General features: G+C 54.6%; 6 protein-coding genes across 6 annotated transcripts; 1 reads left to right on the top strand and 5 right to left on the bottom strand.

Moving 5' to 3' along the window:
- Positions 1-706: 706 nt before the first annotated feature.
- G647_09451 (phenylalanine-tRNA ligase) lies at positions 707-2,368 on the bottom strand (the record flags this gene model as incomplete). Its single annotated transcript, XM_008733754.1, has 1 exon — positions 707-2,368. One exon carries the CDS (start codon positions 2,366-2,368, stop codon positions 707-709), a length of 1,662 nt encoding a protein of 553 aa, XP_008731976.1.
- Positions 2,369-2,782: 414 nt separating this feature from the next.
- Positions 2,783-3,798, top strand: G647_09450 (uncharacterized protein; the record flags this gene model as incomplete). The annotated part of the gene is made up of 2 exons (XM_008733753.1): positions 2,783-2,936; positions 2,996-3,798. The coding sequence occupies 2 exons, from the start codon at positions 2,783-2,785 to the stop codon at positions 3,796-3,798; spliced, it is 957 nt and encodes a 318-aa protein (XP_008731975.1).
- A 551-nt stretch (positions 3,799-4,349) lies between these two features.
- Positions 4,350-5,306, bottom strand: G647_09449 (uncharacterized protein; the record flags this gene model as incomplete). The annotated part of the gene is made up of 1 exon (XM_008733752.1): positions 4,350-5,306. The coding sequence occupies one exon, from the start codon at positions 5,304-5,306 to the stop codon at positions 4,350-4,352; it is 957 nt and encodes a 318-aa protein (XP_008731974.1).
- A 2,089-nt stretch (positions 5,307-7,395) lies between these two features.
- On the bottom strand, positions 7,396-8,313 carry G647_09448 (uncharacterized protein; the record flags this gene model as incomplete). Its single annotated transcript, XM_008733751.1, has 1 exon — positions 7,396-8,313. One exon carries the CDS (start codon positions 8,311-8,313, stop codon positions 7,396-7,398), a length of 918 nt encoding a protein of 305 aa, XP_008731973.1.
- A 497-nt stretch (positions 8,314-8,810) lies between these two features.
- Positions 8,811-9,726, bottom strand: G647_09447 (spermidine synthase; the record flags this gene model as incomplete). Its single annotated transcript, XM_008733750.1, has 2 exons — positions 8,811-9,088; positions 9,186-9,726. The coding sequence occupies 2 exons, from the start codon at positions 9,724-9,726 to the stop codon at positions 8,811-8,813; spliced, it is 819 nt and encodes a 272-aa protein (XP_008731972.1).
- An 832-nt stretch (positions 9,727-10,558) lies between these two features.
- Positions 10,559-12,760, bottom strand: G647_09446 (uncharacterized protein; the record flags this gene model as incomplete). The annotated part of the gene is made up of 6 exons (XM_008733749.1): positions 10,559-11,249; positions 11,302-11,567; positions 11,663-11,846; positions 11,942-12,086; positions 12,138-12,240; positions 12,374-12,760. The coding sequence occupies 6 exons, from the start codon at positions 12,758-12,760 to the stop codon at positions 10,559-10,561; spliced, it is 1,776 nt and encodes a 591-aa protein (XP_008731971.1).
- Positions 12,761-13,451: the final 691 nt, after the last annotated feature.

Here is a 13,451-nt window from a genome sequence, read left to right as displayed (position 1 = left end):
CCCTGTTTGACGAGCACGCATGCCATGGCTGGCTGGCTGGCTGGCTGGCTGGCTGGATAGACAGATCGTGGGAAGCGCCCCCTCTCCTACACACTAGGCGCAAGTTCTTTTGCTCCACTCGATGAGGAGGCATGGCGATGCATCAGGAGGCGTCGAGTTTGAATATATGACGGCTAACATGTCCCGTCTACTGTTGGGGGAATCACGGGCGAAGATAAGATAAGAGCATTGCAGGGACAAGAATGAGTCCTCTGATCGTCGTTTGTAATGGGAGACGAGATGTCCACTATGATTCATTGTCCATGTCTTTGTCCATTGTTGGTTGTACAAGGCTGGCGACTCCCTGCTGCCCGATCTGGCGCCTATGCTATTGTATACAGTCGAATCCTCTTCTCTTGAAGCTAAAATAATACAACATGAGTAGTAGATGTGTAAGCAGTTCTCGCCCTCGGACAGAAAACCCTCGGAAGGAGATTGTTGGCTGGTGGTGGCCGCTCCTACGTCCAGCTCCCCACATTGCGTGCAGTGATATCTATCCTGGATTGACAAGTCAGCTGTCGCCTTCCTGGAGTCTCATAGCGGGTGCACTTGTATGTAAGAGTGGGTGATACATGACATTCATAATAGGCGACGCACAGTGAGAGGCAAGCCTGTAGACATAACGTATCGGTCTCATTCGAGAGCTTACCTTGGTTGTACAATGTATTTATCGCAATTCCACGCCGAACAAGCCCTTCATTCGTTGACCAACTTCGTCGTGCAAGCCGTTTACCTCGTCGTTCGTCAAGGTCCTCTCCAGACTACGGTAGTTGATTCGATAGCAGAGACTTTTCCTTCCACTTGTGGGATGCACGAATTCATCGACCAGTTTGACGTCCTCGACGAGACTGCCTGCCACGTCCCGTACGACTTCCATGATGTCGTTTTCATGGAATGCTGCAGGTTGCGTCTCGGTGGGTGAGGCCTTGGTGGCGTCGCCGCCCGCTGCGGCCGCCACACCAGAGGCAGACGGGTGGCCGACCAGTGACGAACCAGATGGAGTGGCGTTGATCCAAAACGCAATGTCCTTGTAACAGGCGGGATACTTGCTGAACGGTTCAAACTTGGTAATCTTGCCTCGAGTAAACTGTTTCAGGAATCGCGGGTCGGTCGACCAGAAGAGACGGATATCGGGAATCCCAAATAGCAGCATGGCAAATCGTTCAATGCCCACTCCCCATGCCCAGCCGATGTGGTTTGTCAGACCTGCATTCTCGAGGATGGACTGTTTGGTCACACCACAACCCAGAAGTTCTAGCCACTCGCCGTTCCAGTCGACTTCGAGTTCGAAGGAAGGGGAGGTGAAGGGGAAGTAGGCTTCGATCCAGCGGGCTTGCATTGGAGCATCCGAGCGGGCGGCAGAGGGCAAGGAGGCTTGCGAGGCTTGGAAAATGCGTTGGATGACTTGTTCGAGGCTACGTTTGAGATGGCGGGCGACGAGGTGGACTTCTTCGGGATTATGCTCAGGTTGGAGGGGGTTTGCGTCGGTGGAGAAATCAGTGGCTTGGTCTTCGACAAGAAGGTCGGTTTTGGGCATGTCGTTGCAGTCGCGTTGGATGACGGCGGCGCGATCCTCCTGCGGTTCCCAGACACGGGCACCTTCCATCTGGTGGAAGACAGGGAAATGGCTTCGGTCAATGCTGTCCCGCCGGTAGACGTCGGCGCAGATAGTGTAGCCTTTGCTCGAGGTGTTATGTGCCAGCCACTGAAATGCATTGTGTTCGTGGGCGGAGGTATGCGTCCGCAGGAGGTGCGTTGAGTTAACGTAGTATGTATCGGTCCTCGATCGGCCCGGATGGTCCTTGGGAAACCCGAGAGTATCGAAGTTGTCCGTGACGGTGACGACAGGGTTGTTCATGGCGAAGTGATTGAAGGTGGGTTCTTCGAAGCACGACTCGATCAGTTTTCGGGTGATGGCAATGGGATGATCGGGTTGCTCATAGAGGTTGCGGCCGACGAGGCCTAGGATGGAGCTGGAGAGGTTGGATGTTTCATCGAAGATGTAGGGAGCGCCCAGGATCTTTGCACCAGACCGACCATTGTCATGGATGATTGTGTTCTCCTTCCTCGACTCTTTCAGCCTTCGCTCGAACTCGGAATGTCTTGCATGGCTGCTGGAAGTCGCAGCCGTTTTCGCCGGATCAACCTCCTTGGAGACATCGACGGACTGTTCAGGAAACGGCTGTTCGTCGGGTACAGCTTGGGCTTGGGCTTGGGCTTGTGCCTGGGAGGATTTCCATCTTGAAGCTGAAGCTGTAGCGCGGCTGGCGAGTGCGACCTTCGCAGCTCTTGCAGCTCGCACAAAGGCGCCCGTGGTGACAAGCTGCATCGGAGGGTCGAGGAGATGCTCTCAGTGGTGCAAGGGGAAGGACTGCGGCAGCGTCAGCCTCGACTACCCGATGACACTCACGACATTCAAGCTTCAGGTACCTGGGAGGATGAAGCTTGAAGGATTCGGCTGCGCGTCGGTGCCGATGTCGCACCTGGAACTGCGTCTCGGAAACGAACTTTGCGAAATCTCGGAATCTGCCATCTGCCGTCATCGCAAGCCTCAGCTCATCAAGCCCATGCAGTCTCTGTCATACATCCTTTCCGCCTCATAGCTGCCGCTGCCGCTCTTTATGTGCTTCAGTCGTTCTTGTGTACTAGAAGCAGGGACACTCGTTGCAGGCCTCATATAGTCTCTGCCCTCCCACCCTTTCCTTGCCTTGGATACGCAACCTCTGGCTTTGGGAATGGAGCAATGGGCGAACCTGCCTCTACCGTCGCGAGCCCACAGCGCAATGTCGGGTCTACTATCAAGGAGCGGAAGAACCCAGCTTCAATACGCTATCCCTTCTGGTTTGGAGGCAGTGCAGCCTCCATGGCCGCGGTAGTAACTCATCCTCTGGACTTGGGTATACCAGCCCTCGAAAACTCTACCATGAACCCCCAGCATTCTAACAGCCTTGTTCAGTCAAAGTCCGCCTCCAGACTCGCCCTCCCGATGCCCCAAAGACGACCTTGACCACGTTCACATATATTTTCCGTGCCCAAGGCGTCACCGGCCTGTACGCAGGTCTCTCGGCCGCCCTCCTCCGCCAAATGACCTACTCGACCGTGCGCTTTGGCGTCTATGAAGATCTCAAGTCCCGCTTCGCCTTGCAGCCCACGCCCTCGAACCCCAAACCCAAACAATCCATGACCACGCTGATAGCCACGTCCTCCTTTGCCGGCCTGCTGGGCGGAATCGCAGGAAACCCTGGCGACGTGCTGAATGTGCGCATGCAGTCCGACGCCTCCAAAGCCATCGAACACCAGAAAAACTACAGACACGCGCTAGACGGCCTCGTGCGCATGATCCGCGAAGAAGGCGTGTTGTCGCTGTTCCGCGGCGTGGGCGCAAACTCCTCGCGCGCGCTCCTGATGAACGCCTCGCAACTGGCCTCGTACGATATCTTCAAGTCGTTCTGCCTCTCCTCGCTCCACATGTCAGATACGTTGACCACGCACTTCTCCGCTTCATTGGCGGCAGGTTTCGTGGCCACCACCATTTGTTCTCCTGTCGACGTGGTCAAGTCGAGGATCATGAGCCACGCAAGCAGTAAGCTGTCCATCCTAGGGATCGTGCGGGAAGCGGGCAGGAACGAAGGCTGGCTCTGGATGTTCCGCGGCTGGGTCCCCAGTTTCATTCGATTGGGCCCGCAGACGATCTTCACCATGGTGTTCTTTGAGCAGCACAAGAAGTGGTACCGTCATTTGATGGGACTGCCGGAATGAGAGGATTGGCGATGCGAGTCAGGCTCGCACTGCTCCTGATGGCGGAGTGTCTGAATTTTCCGGGGCGGGCATCATCTGCATTCATGCGTCGTTCTCGTCTATACAGCATCGAGCATCAGTCCGGGCGTTTGTGAAAAGCGGTATCAGTCATCAGTTCCAGTATTGGTTTCAAGGTTATGTCAATCAGAAACCATCATCTGTCATTCGAATCCAACATCAGCCGGAAGAAGGCTCTAGGTCAGTCAACCTGAACAACAAATCGACAGGAACAGAAATACAAGGAGACGTGCCGCGTCAGGCGGGGCGGTAGTGTACAATGCACATTATGATATGGCCACATGCCAGTATGTATATATGCCCGGTGGTTTTGTCCATGCCGACCATCTAGCCCCAGCCCGCCTGTCTCAGAAGACAGCCTTCATCCCAATGCGTGCATGCATAATAATGCAGTCTCTGTGTTGAGCTCTGCTCGTCCCGCCCCAGTCGGTCCAGTCCAGTCGTTTTCCCAAGAACGCCGCATACCCAATGAAAATGCTTCTGAGATGGTCAATTCAATGCTCCATCAGCTCCACTGGCGGCCGTGCCGTATGCTCGAATATCTTCTTGCTGTCGTCCTCCAACTCCACCTCGGAGTCGTCCTCGGTCTCCAGCATCACTGCCGGCAACGCCGGACTATCCCCATGGGCCACGGGATCATAGATCAGAGTCGAACTCCTGCTGCGATGTTTCTTGGGACTCGCGGCCTCGGCAGTGGTGGGGGAGTTGTTCTCGGCCGACACGCCACTCAACGCCCGCCGATGGTTCGATTTCAGCTTCTGCGCGAGATCCGAGGCCGTGTACTGCGTCCGGGATGGGATCTGGGCCTCGTCTTCACTGGACTCGTCGCCCGCGCCCGTCGGGGAGGCCGTGATCTTGCTGCTCAGCTTGGCGAGCTTGCTGGCCAGATCCTCGGCGTGGACTTCCTTGTTCGGCGGGTCTTCGGTCCTCATCTCCCAACCCACGGGGGGTGACGGGGGCGGGGAGATGAAGAACAGCCGTCCCGCGTCCGGGCGGTCGAGGTATTTCTTCTCGGGGTCCAGAGGCGTGGGCTCGCCGAAGTAGCATTTCGCGACCGTGTTGCCTAGCACGGCTCGGCCGTCGAACTCTTGCCGTACCGCGATGGCCGCGTCGGTGGAGTAGAACGAGCAGATGATGCGGTGCATGGACTTGAGTGGGGAGAAGGAGTTGAGGGGCGCCAGCGACGCGATGTGTTGGCGGATGGTGGCCAGGCTGGCGGGGTGAAAGATCTTGGGGTCGTCTAGCCGCGTGATGAGGAGGGTGTTGCTGGGCGGTGCGGGCTGGGAGAGAGGCGGTAGGGACGAGAGATCGAGGGACAGGGGCGAGCGAGACCGTTTCGCTGAGAGGCCTGGGGTCGATCGCGGGGACGAGGTCGTCGATGTGGGAGGAGAGGTGGCAGATAGGTTGTCTGTTTGAATCGGCGAGGGGAGCCGTCGTAGTGTCTCCGCCATGATGTGTATGGGATACGTCTGATCTCGAGGGTGCGAGGGTTCAATTCGGTTCGGTTTTGGTTTCCGAGTGTCAGTTCGACAGGGCTGCAGATGAGGATGAGGAGAGGAAGTGGACGTAGGGACGAAGGAGAGGGTTGCTTTGTAGTTTCCCTCGTACCAAGGTGGCCAGCGAGATGCGGAGAGGCCAGGCGAGGGAAATTTGTGGATAGAACGAGGCGCAGTCGAAATGCGTAGCGATGGTTGGCTTTGTCGTCGAGGATTCGAGAACCAGAGCCCGAACCAACCTCGATCTGAGATGAGAAGCGGTACGAGTACTCGTGCTCTGTACTCGTAAGATCAGTCGCCTTTCCGCAGGCCCGGCTACTTGCGAAGTACTCGTAACCCGTAACTCCTGCTGCGCATGCAATTCCCCCGCCACTGACAACTCGCCTTCAACGCTGACAATTCCATTATCGCCGGCGCCGGAAAATTCCATTCTTCCGCGGCTCGCAAGACTCTTGGCCGCGAGCTGAGCCTCTTCACCACTTGAGCACTTGCCACTTTGGCTTCGGAGCTTCTTCCATTCTCATCCTCGCTACCTTGCTGTGCCATCTTGATCACGTAGCGGTGTCTGTTCAGTTCGTGTCCGCCTCGGCCCGCACGCCCTTGCAGGCCTGGGTTGTTCTTCTTACCCGGTACAACGGTGCCTGTGAATGAGGCTCAGGTGCGACGCAAGTCCATGCGCCATCTCTGATCCAGTCATCTGACGAGCCTCGGCGCTCAAGAGGCAACCCCATGCAAATGGCTGTGCTCTTACGTGTCCGTTACGGATGATGAATCTTTAGGTCTGAAAACGCCGAGACGGCGATAGAGATATCTAAAGGAGTCGTCTGGCTTTTACGATGTCCAGGATAAGTCGATGACACTTAGAGCGAGTAGTCTATACTCGCTAACTATCTCGTACACAAGCAAGGGCAAAGAGAGCGAAACAGGACCTCCAGCGACAAAAACTCTACGACAACCTCCATCCGAACGGAAGTTGTATATCGTAAGAGTTTCATTCACAACAACTGCCACTCTCTGATTGGGCTATACCTGGCGGTTTCGAACCAGTACCAGGCTACTCCCAACTCGCAGACATCCTGAGATGGCCGCCGATTTGACTTTGGCTTGTCAAGTAGGTAAAGGAGGGTCATGCTTGTTCATGTTTCTGCCTCTGGACGGATTCGGACGGGTATCGGCGTCAGTCGGATTTGTTGTTGTTGGGAGTTGAACTCGAAGTCGAAGTCGGTCGGAGTCAGGGTGTTGGTGCAAATTCGTCTCTGACACGCCTTCTAGCCCGGTGCTAGTTTGATCCAAGCCCGAGAGGAATTTGCAGGAGAATTTCGAAACTCAGAAAATATATGGGATAAAAAAAAAGTGAAGTGAATGGTGACTGGTGAGCGTGGGTCTGGTCGGTCAGTGAAGGGGATGTGGACGAGGCTGCGCGAATGTCGAGGCATATTAGAGCCTGGGAGATGGCTGAACTCTCTTTGAGAGCAATCTTGCGGGCCTCTTGCTAATAAGAGCCAAGTGAGTCACTTACGATGAGGTTGGTTCGATACGGGGCGGCAACGAGACAAGCTCAACCGCCTTACTACAGGGTTCATCGTGACCATCGACAACGATCTTTCAAGCATTGAAGGCTCGCAGCATTCGAGAGGAAACGGGACTAGCCAAGCATAGGGCAAGATCCACTTGTATCTGCCGAATGCGTGTGAGGTCAGTAAACTTATCGAGTACCTGGACAACCAGCTATTTGCCCTAGCAAATCAAGACCTTGGTACCAGATGTTGCTGCTGGCCATCTCCTTTCGGCTGAGAACCGTCGCACGGTCAAGGGAAGCGCTCTGAAATATACTTTGCTTAGCTGTGAGTACGTCATCATTGAACCTGAGGCTTGTCATTACTTCTCATTGACCCTTCTATGTGAAGAAAGTCGAGCTAAAGACCCCAGTCCTGAATGCCCCAGCATGCAGAATAGTACACAATATGTGACAGCGAGGAGGCTGCTCCCGCCCAAGACCTCTACTTCCATAATCTCTTCCGGACTAAATCCTCATGGTGTACCCTTATGCGCGTTCGGTTTGCAAGACACCATACTGTCCGGCCTCACCAGCTTGGCTCTCCTCACCTTTCTGTCTCGACCGGCCACCCTCTGTACCAGCCTGGCCAAGCTCACCCACCGGATCCTCGTTTCGTCCCTCGAATTCTCTTTCCGCAAGCCTGCCGGGGTCGTTCACTGTGCCGATAGCACCGGTAAAGGTCTTTGTCTTTGGGATGCTCTCCGATTGGTCGGCGTCTTCAAGGTTGGCACCCTTCGGCTTGAAGGTGCTGTCGGACATGGCCTGACCGGTGACGTTGGTAACGTAGCCGGGTGCAGCATCTACGTGAGGACGAATCCCTTGGCTTGCTGCAGGACCTGAACTACCTGAACCACTTCCAGCGCCACCACCGGTGCCAGAAGTACCTTTGGTTGCTGCGTCGCCAGATCGGATTTGAGATTGATCAGGACCGCCTGCGGACGACGACATCGTAGATGCGCCGAAATCACTCGATCCTGCCGGTCCACCAGTCGAACCACCAAGCCCGGTTCCAGCTCCTGTCTGGTTGAATGCACTTGAACCGCCGCCGGAGTAGGCACCTTGGCCGCTATGGTGGCCATCAAATTGTGCCTTACCCGCACCCTCTGGGTACTTCAATCCCGTGACACCTTTTACATCTGCCCCTTGGCCTAGGGCATCTTTCTTTTCACGGTAGGAGCCGTCAGTAGCCGGAGGAAGAGCAGTGGCTCCGGAGGTATCGGCATTGTTGAGAGTGGACTGATTGCCCTTCACGCCCAGGACTGCTGCGTTCGTGTTCTCGGCGAACGCACCCTTGTTATGCAGAGACTCTGCTGCCAGGGAGTCGGCAGCGACTGCACCTGTTGGTTCTTGGGCGATTCCGACGTCTTCAGGCTTGGGTGCTCGAGGATTTGCTGTGAAAGACATGTTGGAGAGTTTCAAGTTGCGTTTCTCGAGTGTGGCTGGTAAGAATGAGATTTTATGTGCAGATAGGTGAAGATCTCAACTGTCTCATGAAATTAAGGAAGGAGAAGATTGCACGAGACCATGGTGCAAGTGTAGAAATACTGTGCAATTGATCAACGCGAAGGCCATCGAATGGATTTCGTATGACATCATTGAGAGGTCCACTGTGAAGTCATGTTGGAGTTGCGATCTCAAATTCTTGTCATTGGCGGGGTGAAGTGGCACTGAGGGAGCGTGCCACTCAAAGCTGTGTTGGATCATAGCTGTGTCTGTCATTCAAAGTCGTACGCATAGCCTCGTCCCAAATCTCTATCTCCCCATGTGTGCGTGGTGCCTCCTTGCACGGGATTATTCTCAACGCCAACCGAAAACGATGTAGAAGACACAAGTCACCCTGGTATCATGCTGGCCTCGCCGTCCTGAATAACTCGAAAAATCCCCCTCCTGCATGTACATTTCTACTTCAGCTGTTTGCGGGCGAAGGTAGGCAAGACGAAGCTCGCTCTATGGATTTCCTTGTTGTAATACTTGCAATACTTCTCCTCCTCCTCAGGAGTCCATGATCGCAGAGGTTCCTTGACATTTCGGTTCGAGTCCTTGCAGCAGACCATGAAGCCAATCTGGCCGGACGGATACGTGGGGATCGTGGTGTAAGCGTATTCGACCACCGGGAAGACTTCCTTGCAGTCTTTCTTGAGCTTGCTAATGAGCGGCAGATGAAGCCATTGGTTCTCGGCTAGGAATCACAGTGTTAGCAGCGTCATCAGGTCAACCTTCGTAGAACAGAGCCCTGCGAGCTCAAAGAGATGTGTAGGGAGAAGGGTGCGCACAACCTTGGGTAGTTATAACACCACCATCTTTCAAGGCTCCGTACAGGAGTTCAAAGTAAGGTTTCTGGAAAAGCGTCTCTGCAGGTCCTTCGGGATCACTGCTGTCCGTGATGATGACATCGAACTCGTTCTTGCGATCCGCGAGAAACTTGAAGCCATCGCCAATGAACGTCTCCACCGCAGGATGTTGGTATCCAATGGACATGCCAGGAAGGTACTTCTTGCTGACACGAATGACAGCCTCGTCGATATCGCACAGGATGGCCTTCTCCACAGATTCGTGCTTGATGACCTCTCGAAGAACGCCTCCGTCACCACCGCCAATGACAAGGACCTTCTGAGGATTTGGATGGGAGTTCATCGCCAGGTGTGTGATCATCTCTTGGTATGAAAACTCGTCCCTCTCAGTGCACTGGATGACGTTGTCGAGGACAAGCACGGTGCCGTGGTCACTGCTTTCGAAGACCAGGACGTCTTGGTACTTGGACTTCTCGTGGTGCAGGACTTGATTGACCTTAAGGGTCATCGCCTGGCCCGGCCACATGTCCGAGATCTCCCTGAACCAGCCATCTGAGGGGGAGTATGTCAGAAATGGTCTTTCTCTCACGGCAGCAGAAGATAAGAGATCATACCTTTGATGGTGGGATGTGTGATCTCGGCCATTTTCAAGGGTGAGCTGGTGTGGAAGGTCGGAACAGGGAAACGAGCGATAGCACGCGGGGTACCAATCAATTGTCGTTGAAGAGTGCGAAGGGAAACGAGCGCGAGAATTGTAGCGTTCAGTGAAGAAAAGAAGAGGAAGAAGGAGCAATTCGGACTGAAAAAGAATCGGGCAGCGACAACGAAGAAGCCGTCCGATAAATGAAGTCTTCAAGTTCGTCTTGTGACTGCTTCGAGTGAACCGCGTTTGTTCTCTTCTCCCACTAAAATTTTTGTTTTCAAAGCGGGGTGCGAGTTTTGCTGTTCTTCATCCATTCGTCACGTACGATTTGTCCCTGACGGGAGGACCGGGGTCCCATCAGGAAAGCCTTTACCAAATCATCTTCACGGCTAGGCCTCACCTGGTTCAGCCCTCTGATGGCCGGTGTGTTTCTAAGTTCCGCAGCTTCCCGTCCCTAGCATTCACAGGTGCGCCACATGTAACCCTCAGGAAAGCTTCCCAGGACAGTGGAGTGGCAGCTACTAACTAGCCACACACGGCCACAGTTGACAGGACGCGGATTTTCTTGACAATGGCCCTGGCCGTCACCCCGTCGATACCAACAAAATATTGTGTCACTCAAACAATGATTATTGTCGGCGAATACTCGCCTGAAAATACATGACTGTGGTGCTGGCGCAGCCCTAAAGCCTATGTACGACCGACATCGACAGTACTACTGCTCAACCTCCTTCGTCTGCTTCGCCTTAGCCCCGCCGATCTCCTTCTCGAGGTGAACTTCCACATGGTTCGTGAAGTATTTCGAAGGATCTCGGACTGCCACTGCACAAACCATAGCAATGACACCGAAGGGAATCGAAGCCAACCATGTGATGCGGAAACCATAGGCATAGCCCAGACGAGCTGCCTCAACGGCATTGTTAAATAATGATGCTGACACGCTGGGCACGGTGGCAGCCTGGCCTGGAACGCCGACAAGAGTCAACGATACCGCCTCGATCAGGTCCGGAATAGTGTCTGCAGAGACACCTCCCGCCACGGCTGTGTTGGCGATGCGTTTGGCGACCTCTTTCGCCGAGACTTGGTTGAAAATGGACGAGAAAACGACCGAACCGACAGCTCCTCCCAAAGAGCGGAATGTGCCAATCAATCCGATTGCCACACCCAGATCGCGCTGGGGCACATGCAGCGAAGCTGTCGTGTAACAATTGAGCGTGATCCAGCCGAACGGAAGCATGGCGAGGAACTGCACTGCCATGAGCCAGTTGAGGTTGTGAGGCGTGATGAGCGCGGCAAGGCCGAAGAAGAGCGTTTGCATGAAAACCGAGAAGGTGAGTTGGATGTGGACATGCTTGATATAATGAACCAATCCCGGGATAATGACGCCTCCGACGAGCTGACCAGCGCTATGTTGTTGTTAGCCAGAACTCTCATCATCTATCAGCCGCGGAACCTTACCCAGACGGAATTGAATAAACACCGATCTTGATTGGATCTGCCGTATGAAGGTACAGGATGGTCTGAGCGTTGAGCGCCGAGGCGGCGAAGAACACCATGCCCGCGACGAAGACGAGCATGAGCAGTGACGAAAAGTTTCGGAAGCTCTTGAACAGGTACCACGGGAAGAGGGGGTCCTTCGCCATGGTGAAGTCGTACGCGAAAGCTCCCAGAAAGACGAAGAGGCCGAGTATGAGCGGTGCAAGAGTACCTGCTGCTTTCCAGGGCTGCAAATGACCGTTAGCTAATATGACCACCAATACAGCAACGGTGACGCCTCTTCCAGAGACGAGAGACGTCGCCATAAGGACGAATGACTCACATAGGTATTGCCACCGGAATTCAGGCCGTAGAGGAACACGGCTAGACCAGCGACAAAGAGGAAAGTGCCGATGAAATCGAGTTCTTTGAATTCCTGCCACTTGGTCTTGCCATCGGGACGCGGGTGACTGGGTGGGAAATACACGAGGAACGTCCCGACGAGCGAGAATCCGCCATATCCCATTCTACACATACAGGTCAGCTTGTTCCGATGTTGACAGAAAGATCAGGCCAACCACGTCCAAAGAGATTGGCTCTGTCTGGCAGTAGAAAGACTTACGCGATATAGTACATGACTCGCCAGCTGGCGTGAGATAGAAGAGCATTGGCAAGGAGCGTTCCTGCAATGGCCCAGGTGGCGAGGTTGAACTCGGTCCAGGCCAGACCAGCACCACGCCACTTGTTGGGCAAGATTTCTGAAATACCTGTTCAAGTCTCAGGACGATGCTGTCAATCGAGGCAGAGAGCATGCTTACCAGCATAGGCCACGGATACTGTGCCAATAGAACCTCCCAGGATGACCTCGCCAGCAATAAGCTGGTTCATACTCTGCGCACTGCATGCAACAGCACCACCGATCTGACTCACTGTTAGCAACAGCCCTGCGGTCAAATGCGCGGACTCAAGCATCCCCGTTCCCGGGCTGGGGAATACCTCTGGGACAGGAACTCTCGCGCTGTAATCGGACCTGAACAAGAAGGGGAGGACTTACAATGGTGAGAAGCTGCCCGACGAGTATCACATATCGTCGACCGAAGACGTCGGACAGCCTTCCTGCAATCGAGAAACCGACAGCGGCGGCGGCACCCCAGCCAGACGGAATCCAGAAGTCGATGTTCTCGCCGCCCAATTTTTGGCTCAATTGAACCAGAATGGGCGTTGCCAGGATAAAGCCGAAAATGATAGGACCGGTGAAAGACGTCCCAAGGAAAAGAGCAGAGAGCATGACCGAGAGACTAAGCTTTTCAGCATGCTCTGGATTGTCCTCGAGCGCAGCTTTGTGCGAGTCTTCATATCCGGCCGGGACCGCTTTGCCCTCGTTGTGGGCAACTTCGATCTCGTGGTCCATAGCCGCCTTGTGCTCTACTGTCTCGCTCATGGTGGGCACCGGTGCTGACAGATACAGGCTACAATGCGGGATGCGGAGGAGAAGGAGGAGGAAGAGGAGGAAGAAGAGCTGATGAAAAGTCTGGGGAAGCAGAGTGAGACGAGTCACCACTTTTTGTATCGACTTCGATTTCTCCAATGTGGCTGATCAACCCCGTCACCTTGTCAGATATCTGCCATGTGGAGGCCGCATTCCCATGGCTTTCCCTGCCTCAGCTCTAGACCAATATGGCCTTCGAAGCTTGATCTTCGGGGTCCTGTTGGTCTAGCTACTAGGCGTCTGGTCTCTCCGGGAACCCAAGCACATGAGCGTTTAATGATTGTGGAACCGGCAGGCAAACCAGCCTTTGGTCCAATGAACGCCGCCCCCTTCAGAAGCAACTGGGTTAAAAGCTTAGGCGTGCTTGAGTTGGCCAGCACCCCGGTGCCAGACCCCGGCATCGAACCTCGTCCGGAAGTCTAAGACCCCACAAAGCCCGGTCATTCTCCGCGTGGCTCCGCTGGAGGATGTCTCGCCAGATTCGTGGGGCTGGACGTCTGCTTGCGGGGGAATCCCACCTGAATCTCCCTCTGGCCATCTTGACACTGCCGACACCATTGCTGACAAGGCCCAGATTATAATGGGGAAGGTTGCTCGTCTTTTATCTTGCCCCGGACGCTCCCTTTGTCCTGCGTATATAATC

The sequence above is a fragment of the Cladophialophora carrionii genome, assembly GCF_000365165.1.
Source record: "Cladophialophora carrionii CBS 160.54 unplaced genomic scaffold supercont1.9, whole genome shotgun sequence".
NCBI lineage: Eukaryota > Fungi > Ascomycota > Eurotiomycetes > Chaetothyriales > Herpotrichiellaceae > Cladophialophora > Cladophialophora carrionii.
This window is presented reverse-complemented; position numbering and strand designations above follow the sequence as displayed.